Source organism: Bubalus bubalis, chromosome 1, assembly GCF_019923935.1.
Source record: "Bubalus bubalis isolate 160015118507 breed Murrah chromosome 1, NDDB_SH_1, whole genome shotgun sequence".
In the NCBI taxonomy this organism is placed as follows: Eukaryota; Metazoa; Chordata; class Mammalia; order Artiodactyla; family Bovidae; genus Bubalus; species Bubalus bubalis.
In genome coordinates, this window is record NC_059157.1 from 122764469 (window position 1) to 122774097 (window position 9629).

Below are 9629 nucleotides of genomic sequence, written 5' to 3' on the forward strand. Positions count from 1 at the left end.
ATAATGTTTAACATTTTATTAATTTTTTCAGCTTTTTAATATTTTCTATTGTATTTTTGGGGTTTATTTGTTAATTTGTACTCTTCTTTCTGTTCTCTTTGTGTTTACTTTAATGTTATTTTTACAAATTTACCTAGTATTATGTTGTTATGTTATTTTCATATTATTCATTTGAAAACATATAATAATATATAGTCTTTTTTTCTAGTACATGCCTATAAAATTAAAAGTTTTTCTATTGCCTCAGTTTTAGCTGCATATACTAGTTTTTGTATGCTATATTTTTCTGTATGCCATTCAAAATATTTTGTAGTTTACACTGTAATTTATTCATTGACCCTCTGGTTATTTTAGAAGTATCAATATATTGGTTAATATGCAAACATTTGAGATTTTTACATTATTTTTGTAAGCATACTATGCTGTATTTTTCCAATAAACATACTCTGCATTATTTAATACTTTGAAAATTAAGATCAAGTTTGCTAACTATATAGTTCAAATTATCTCTATGTGACTGACTTTTGTCTGCTTTTCCTATCAGTTACTTAGAGAAAATTCTAAATTTCTCAACTATTGACTGTAATTGTGCCACATCTTACTCTATATATTGAGACTGTGTTATTAAGTACAAATAGAGTTATAATTGTTAGAATTTTCGTTTATTATTTCTAATAAATATATACTCTTTTTGCCTTGAAGTCTACTTGCATGAAATTAATAGAATAACATCAGGTAATATTTGGTTAATATTTGATAATATTTTTGGTTGGTATTTGATAATATCTTTTTCCACTCCTTTATTTTTAACTTCTCTACATGTTTATGTTTATGGTGTGACTCACAGATAAAATGTGCATTTTTTATTTTCATCAAATCTGAAATATGTAGTTTGTTTACAGAAATTTATCACTGATATTTTTAAGTTTAAACCTACTACCTTTCTATTATTTTCGATTTGCCCTATCTGTTCCTCTTTTTTCTGTTTTGTTGTCTTCTCTTCATTTAATAATTTTTTTCAATTATTATTCCATTATCCTGCTTATTAGCTTAATAGTTGCAAGTCGTTTTTCTTTTCTTTTAGGGATTACAACATGAATCCTTGAATCATTAGTGTCTTCTATAAACTAACAATTTGTCCATCTCTCAGAAAATGTGAGGAATTAAGGACAATTACATTCCATTTTCTCCATTCAGTCCTTTTTGCTGTTACTGTTGAGTGTTTTAATTACACATGTATTTTAGAAAGAGAAGTCGCTCAGTCGTGTCCAACTCTCTGCGATTCCATGGGCTGTAGCCTACCAGGCTCCGCTGATTATGGGATTTTCCAGGCAAGAACATTGGAGTGGGTTGCCATTTCCTTCTCCAGGGGATCTTCCTGACCCAGGGATTGAACCCAGGTCTCCAGCACTGCAGGCAGACGCTTTATTGTCTGAGCCACCAGCGAAGCACATACATATATTTTAGACCCCACATTATATTACCAGTATTGCTTACATCATGAATATTCGTTTCTTTTTTCCTACTTTCCAGTGATTTACCTTTTCCCATTTACATTTCTACAGGATAATTTCCTTCTTGAACTTCTGTTTAGGATCGTTTTCCTTCTACTCAAAGGATGTGTGTGCTCAGTCTCTTCAGTCATGTACAACTCTTTGCGACCCTATAGACAACAGCCTTCCAGGCTCTTCTGACCATGGGAGTCTCTAGGCAAGAATACTGGAGTGGGTTGCCATACCCTCCTCCAGAAGATCTTCCCTTCCCAGGGATCCAACCTGTGTCTCTTGCCTGTCTTCTGCATTGGCGGGTGGGCTCTTTACTACTAGCGCCACCTGGGGAGCTACGTCTGCTGCCAATGAATTCTCTCACTATTTATTTGACAATATCTCTATTTAATGCTTACTTTTGAAAGATATTTTCACTTGTCATATAATTTTAGATTATGAGTTTAATTCTTCATTGTTTTTCAGTATCATTTTCTTTTCTTATGGTTTTCATAATTTCCTTTTATTTTTAGCCTATAGTACTGGCCTTATCTGGAGAAGGCAATGGCACCCCACTCCAGTACTCTTGCCTGGAAAATCCCATGGACGGAGGAGCCTGGTAGGCTGCAGACCATGGGGTCGCGAAGAGTCGGACACGACTGAGCGACTTCACTTTCACTTTTCCCTTTCATGCATTGGAGAAGGAAATGGCAACCCACTCCAGTGTTCTTGCCTGGAGAATCCCAGGGACGGAGGAGCCTGGTGGGCTGCCGTCTATGGGGTCACACAGAGTTGGACACGACTGAAGCGACTTAGCAGTAGCAGCAACTGGCCTTATCTGTTTCTGGAATTGAAAACTTCTTGTAGCTATAAAAATTAAGAGTAACAACAGTAATAATTACAAAATCACCCTTAAAGAGCAATTAAGATTTCCTCTTCAAAATTTAAGGCCTTTGAAGTAGCTGAGATACTTACTTGGAGTCATATCATGGGCAGAATAAAGTCAAGACTGCATGAGAAACAATCAGAAAAAGTTATTCCTTCAGTAGCAATTACATTAAAATTTTTTTATTCTCAAGGCTCAACCAGATAGTTTCGTGGTGAGATTCAAAATGCTACAAGATTTTGACTGTCTTGTGGCCAGGCTTATTTCAGAACAGATATACTTAACTCCAGCTTTTTGCCTGGTCTACCTCAGCTGGGTTCCAAATATCTTTTGAATAATGGATCTTAACCTGTCAAAATGTAAATGCAGAATGTATTGCAATGACACTAAGGACTGGCCACATTAAAAACAGAAATTATTTATTGGTAAAGTGGAGAAGAGGTAATAGAATCTAGGCCTTCTGTAAAACAAGTTTCATACTGTATGGGCACATTAAAACACTGCACCACATCACTCAAGATACAGTGTGTAAGTGCTCATCTGATCCTGACATTTTTGGGGTACTGTTATATAAACATTTTAAGAAGTGGCTTACTGTGGAAATTTTAGAACCCTCAGTGAAGTTTCCATTTGCTCTACCATAATACCTAGCTTAGATAAATCTTCACTTTTATAAATTAAAATTTATAAAATTATAAATTACATAAAGCTTCCCCCAGTGTAGACATGGGATGTGTGGGATTACAGGGTAATGGTTGTTCCATAAAGTGTTGAGTTCCAGGGGCAAATAATGATAGAAACTAAATGTTACAATTTATTCTATTTTGATGATTACAGGCATTACAGGGCAGGGTGGGTAAGCAAGGCAAATGAAGCAAACTCTTTTCTTCCTCCATTTAACCAGATGCAGAATTTTGGCATTTTTGTGATACACAAGTTGGCTTAACTCATTGACTTACATTGAAAGTTGGTAACAGCGAATCTTTGTAATTTAGGCTCTTATTCCATAGCCATTCTTAGGACCTTAATCCCTGAACTACACCATGAGCTCTGAAATGATGTTCATTACAGTGTTCTTGAAGCTTTCACATCTTAACATGAGATCTGACACCTCTTGTTAAGGTAGGGAACTGTTAAAAGTTGTCCTCCTTTTGGCTAACCCAGTTTACCAGCAATCTTAACAGTTAAGTTACTATATAAAAATAAAACTGTGCTCCCAAGCATTTATCGGAACTGTTGTGCTGGGAACACCTTCCAAAACCTTCAGTCCCGGAGAGAAAAGAAAGATCCTAACCAGCTGCTTACATGAACAATAACTCCAGTACATGATATGTAACGTCCTTCATAGCAGAACTCAGGCAATCTTGGTCATCCCAACAAGCTCTTCAGTGCTTAGATACAAGATAAAATTAAAATTGACCCCAGATCAAGTATTGCAACCACAATCCAAAATAACCCCATTATCTAGCACATTGGTTTCCTGCTGTGATGCCAAAGCTAAAAATCTCAATCCAAAGAGTGTTCATCACCTTTTACAAGTAAGAGAAAAATACCAAGAAGAAGGCAAGGAAAGTCCACCCTCCTCAATCCATGAAATTGATGCTATCTTCACAGCTTTAATTGACAAAATTGAGGGTCCTCAATTTCCTGATTTGAGGAGTCCATTTTCAAGTTGACTGTCAAGGTCCAGAAGAGCTATCATTTTTCTTTGCAATGGCCCATGAACTCCAGTCCTTCAATAGGAATCTCTTTTCCCTGTATTGCTTTCTGAAAACACTTCTGGTATCTTTTGAAAAGGGTCAGTGCATGGGTCCCTGGAGCCGTCTACCCTTGAGGGAAGCACTAGTCATATTGGCACTTCAAGTCCATGCATGTCTTCTCTACATTGTTCATGGTGTCAGCATCTGCGGTGGTGCTTTGGGATGTTGCACAATTTCATAGCAGCACTTTTAACAACAGCCACGACATGGAAGCAACCTAGATGTCCATCACCAGATGAATGCATAAAGAAGTTGTGGTGGATATGTACAGTGGAATATTCAGTTCAGTTCAGTCACCCAGTCATGTCCAACTCTTTGTGACCCTGTGAATTGCAGCATGCCAGGCCTCCCTGTCCATCCCCAACTCCGGGAGTTCACCCAAACTCATGTCCATCGAGTCAGTGATGCCATCCAGCCATCTCATCCTCTGTCTTCCCCTTCTTCTCCTGCCCCCAGTCCCTCCCAGCATCAGGGTCTTTTCCAATGAGTCAGCTCTTCACATGAGGTAGCCAAAGTATTGGAGTTTCAGCCTCAGCATCAGTCCTTCCAATGAACACCCAGGACTGGTCTCCTTTAGGATGGACTGGTTGGATCTCCTTGCAGTCCAAGGGACTCTCAAGAGTCTTCTCCAACACCACACTTCAAAAGCATCAATTCTAAGGTGCTCAGCTTTTTTCACAGTCCAACTCTCACATCCATACATGGCCACTGGAAAAACCATAGCCTTGACTAGACGAACCTTTGTTGGCAAAGTAATATCTCTGCTTTTCAATATGCTATCTAGGTTGGTCATAACTTTCCTTCCAAGGAGTAAGTGTCTTTTAATTTCATGGCTGCAATCACCATCTGCAGTGATTCTGCAAAAATAGTCTGACACTGTTTCCACTGTTTCCCCATCTATTTCCCATGAAGTGGTGGGACCAGATGCCATGATCTTCATTTTCTGAATGTTGAGCTTTAAGCCAACTTTTTCACTCTCCTCTTTCACTTTCATCAAGAGGCTTTTTAGTTCCTCTTCACTTTCTACCATAAGGGTGGTGTCATCTGCATATCTGAGGTTATTGATATTTCTCCCAGTAATCTTGATTTCAGCTTGTGCTTCATCCAGCCCAGCATTTCGCATAATGTACTCTGCATATAAGTTAAGCAAGCCAGGCAACAATATACAGCCTTGACATACTCTTTTTCCTATTTGGAACCATGTCCAGTTCTAACTGTTGCTTCCTGACCTGCATACAGGTTTCTCAAGAGGCAGGTCAGGTTGGCTGGTATTCCCATCTCTTTCAGAATTTTCTACAGTTTATTGTGATCCACACAGTCAAAGGCTTTGGCATAGTCAATAAAGCAGAAATAGATGTTTTTCTGGAACTCTCTTGCTTTTTGTATGATCCAGCAGATGTTGGCAATTTGATCTTTGGTTCCTGTGCCTTTTCTAAAACCAGCTTGAACATCTGGAAGTTCACAGTTCACGTATTGATGAAATCTGGCTTGGAGAATTTTGAGCATCACTTTACTAGTGTGTGAGATGAGTGCCATTGTGCGGTAGTTTGAGCATTCTTTGTCATTGTAATATTACTCAGCCGTAAGAGAGAATGAGTTTGAGTTAACTGAAATGAGGTGGGTGAAACTAGAAGCTGTTATATAGAGTGAAGTAAATCAGAAAGAGAAAAACAAATATAGTATATTAATGCATATATGTGGAATCTAGAAAAATGGTACTGCTGAACTTATTTGCAGGGCGGGAATAGAGACACAGATATAGAGAATGGACTTGTGGACACAGTGGGAGAAGGAGTGTGAGATGAAGTTAGAGGGTAAGATTGACATATGTACACTACCATGTGCAAAATAGCTAGCTAGTGAGGAGCAGCCGTATAGCACAGGGAGCTCAGCGTGGTGCTCTGCGACTTCCTGGAAGGTGGGATTGGAATGGTGGGAGGGAGGTTCCAAAGAGAGGGGATATGTGTATATTTATGGCTGATTCACAATGTTGTATAGCAGAAAACTAACACAAAATTGTAAAGCAACTTAAAAAAAAAAGAAGAAACTGAAATAAAATTTCCTCTGAAGGGTTATCTTATCAAGTTTCACTTCCTTGAATGTGTCTGTTTTCCTGTATGCTTTTTAAATTTTCTTTTTGCCTTTTTTTGGTATTTTTCCCCTGATGTGTCTAAGGGTGGCTTTATATAGAGCTTTTTGAATTGATGGATTAATTTCTATGTCACTTTTGGAAAATAATTTTTTTCTGTATGTTTTTCACCTGTTGGGCTATTTTTCATTTGTTTATTTGTTTTCCTCTTCACCATTTTAGCTTATTCTTGACTTAACTGGTTATTTGGATTGAATGTTTGGCATTATATACAAAAGTTATTGCATGTCTGTATTTTTTTTTCTTCCTCTGAATGGTATTTTATTTTCTTTTAGATCACAGAGAAAAAGGCTTATCATCTCAATTCTATAAGGGATTGAGATCATTTGAGACTCATTTTCAACCTTTGTGAGAACTGGCCTAGCTTCAGTTTCCACTTACTTCTTATCCAGTTGATGTACTTTAGCTCTCTTTTTTCATCAGTTGCCAGGAATTTTAATATTCAGCTCCAATAACTCTATTGACCTTGCTTTATATTTTTATTTCTTGTTCCTATAACAAATATTTCTTCTGTTTGTAACTTAATTGTCTTATTGTATCTATATCTATTATTGTAAAGATTCTCATATACTTTTTAGAATCCATCCACTCATGATTTATTATCACCTGTCTACACTACTTGAAGTGCAAATTGGGCTCCAAGTAAGCCTATAGGCATAAATTCTGCACTTACTGACTTCAAGGGGCTTGCAACCTAATAACAGGAAAATAACAGACAACCAGGTGATGAGAAAAGTAGAGAGTAGAAATATCATGCAATAATGCATAAGCCATGTACTGTAGGAATGCAGACAAAGGAATAGCACAGTTTTCTTAAAATGCTGAGGGAGAGGGTGAGGGTGGCATTTGAGTGGGCACTTGAAGAAGGACTAGGACTAGCAGGACAAGGTCATTACTTCAGGCTAAGCAATGAATAAAACTTTAAGAAGAGAAAAATAGGGTAAAGAATGGGATGAATAACATGAAGGATATTGTTATGGGAGTGAGCCAGGAATGGGTAAGGCTGATTCAAAAACTCAACTCTGAGGTTCTTAAGCCAGAGATTCTGTTGCTAGAATGAGGACTAATTGTTATTCTTTGGTGATCTTAAGATTTCTGCTGGTTCTTTAATTACCTCCCAAGAGTTGTGTTTACTAAGTAAAAAACAAGAAACAGTTGCTGCCTCCAGGGCTAAGAGTTACCAAGGAAAGAGAAGCACACCTGCCTTTTTGGTCACCAATACTAATATTTTATTTTCTCGGGTCTTGAATGGTAAGCTAAAGCCTTGGGTTGGAACGGAATGCAGGCTGCTCTAGGGTGATGATTCAGGCTGACTGTTAGACTTGCAAAACTGAATGTGGGTGGTTTTGTTGTGTAATGCTTTGTTTTAATCTTTCTGCCTTTAATGAAGTGCTTTGACTGTCTTTTTATGTGTATGCCTGTAAGAAGTAGGACACACTGGAGTTTCTTAATAGAACCTCATCAAATGTATAGTCATGATTGAAAAATTGTTTGCCTAAGGTTAAAAAAGTCTTAAAAAAGAGAAAAATAAAAGAGAAAAAAAAGAAAGAATGAATGAAAGGGAAATACTAATTATTAAATCCAGGCAAAGCAGTTGGTATTATATTATTTTGGAAATATAATGTCCATAAAATAAAATAATTTGATCAAATTTTGTTCCCATTTCTCATGAATTTCAGCTTACAGGATTAGTGTTCACATGTAGTGTTGGCGAGAAAATTTAACATAAAGGATCAAAAATCGGTTATACAATAATTAAATTACAGATTGAATATTTTGCTTGCCATTTTGAAAAACAAGAGGAACTGAACATTTCTCATGCAGAATACCATCATATCAATTGTTTCTGAATATTTCAGTCAACATTCTTTCAATAAACATTTATTAAGCATCTACTATTTGCCAAGTTGTCTACTAGCCTGCAGAGACAGTGATGAGCAACATGCAGGCACAATTCCTGATCTTTCAGAGATTCGAATCTATTGGGGATCATCAGACATTTGTCAAATAATCACATGTGAAAGAATAATTCCAAACTTGAGAAAAAGGCTCTGAAAAAAAAAATTCTGTCAGAGCCAGTCATAAAAGGATTGTAAATGAACACCTGTGCTCTACTGTGGGCCTCAGGAGTAAATGGCATATGGGGGACTAGTACCATGAGCTGCTTGATGCTGTGGACAGAACAAGAGTCAGTCAGATTCTTATTTGTAAGACAATTAGGGCTTTTCCATCATGTCCTGCATGGCAGAGTTTTCTAAATTCCTGAAGTAAGGTTTGTTTTTTTCCTACCTGGACTAGCCCCTTGTTTTCCTTCAGTCCATCTCCAAAGAGCTATCAGAGAAAAATTTCTAAAGCTCAGCTTCTAAAGTACCTCAGTTTTCCCAACAACTTCTGGCATTTCTCCTTTACAGGGCTGCAATTCTCTGCTTCATATTCTTATAAAATTCAAAGTTCTGGCAGACAGGGCCCTCTCTGATCTTCCCATCCCTCAGTCAGTCTTGCCAAATCTGTCTTTCATCACTCTTCTCCACACCCCTAGCAACCCAAGGTCCAGCGTCAGTTAATATTTTGTAGCCGAATCATTCACTTTCCTGAAACAGGTATGTGCAATTTCCTTTTTCTGGGAAGTATTCCCTCCCTTTTCTGTCTGGCAAGTCCCCACTAATTCTGCAATACTCAGGTCAAATGTGACTTCCTCACTAAAATTTTCTCCTACCCCCTAAGGCAGAGTTAGTTACCTTTTTCTTGGTGCTTCCTCAACACTTTGTACTTGTTATGTCTCTCATCACACTGTACTCTACTGATCTTTGCATTACTTCGTAAATTCAATTGTGAACTTCCTGAGGGTGGTGACTGAGTCTAATGCACTTCTGTAATCACACTTTGGTTCCGTCTAGGTATGTCCCTACTATCGTGTTTTGCATACATTAACATGATTATAAAAGGAGATAAAAGGTCTGGGGTCTTTGCTATTATCGCCCTTTTTTTTAACCAAATGATGGTCCTTGGTGTATTCCTAAAGCCTGCTGGTATGAATGAAATTAGCAGCTCAGGTGGTTTTTTAAAAAACAAAACATTGAGGGTCAAATTAGAGAGTTGTTTAATACTTAGGACTAAAGTGGCCCCTAGCCTTTATGGCAACTGTGTAAATTATAAAATGCTGTCCTTTATCAAAGACCCTGTATTTCTTTCTGTTGGGAAGAAACTAGTTTTGTTAGAACAAACACATTTCACAGTTATATACAGTTATTGTCACAAATATTCTTATATGGTATCTAGAGTAAAGGTTACAACATTGGAAGCTGTGCATCACTACATGTTTGGGAAAGATTAAATGCTATTTATTACAA

At 37.3% G+C, this 9629-nt stretch overlaps 1 protein-coding gene across 1 annotated transcript; it reads right to left on the reverse strand.

The window, feature by feature from the left end:
- Positions 1-4068: 4068 nt before the first annotated feature.
- Positions 4069-4263, reverse strand: LOC112587875 (TP53-regulated inhibitor of apoptosis 1-like). Its single transcript, XM_044945021.1, is given in 1 exon segment — positions 4069-4263. A coding segment is annotated over 1 exon segment (195 nt).
- Positions 4264-9629: the final 5366 nt, after the last annotated feature.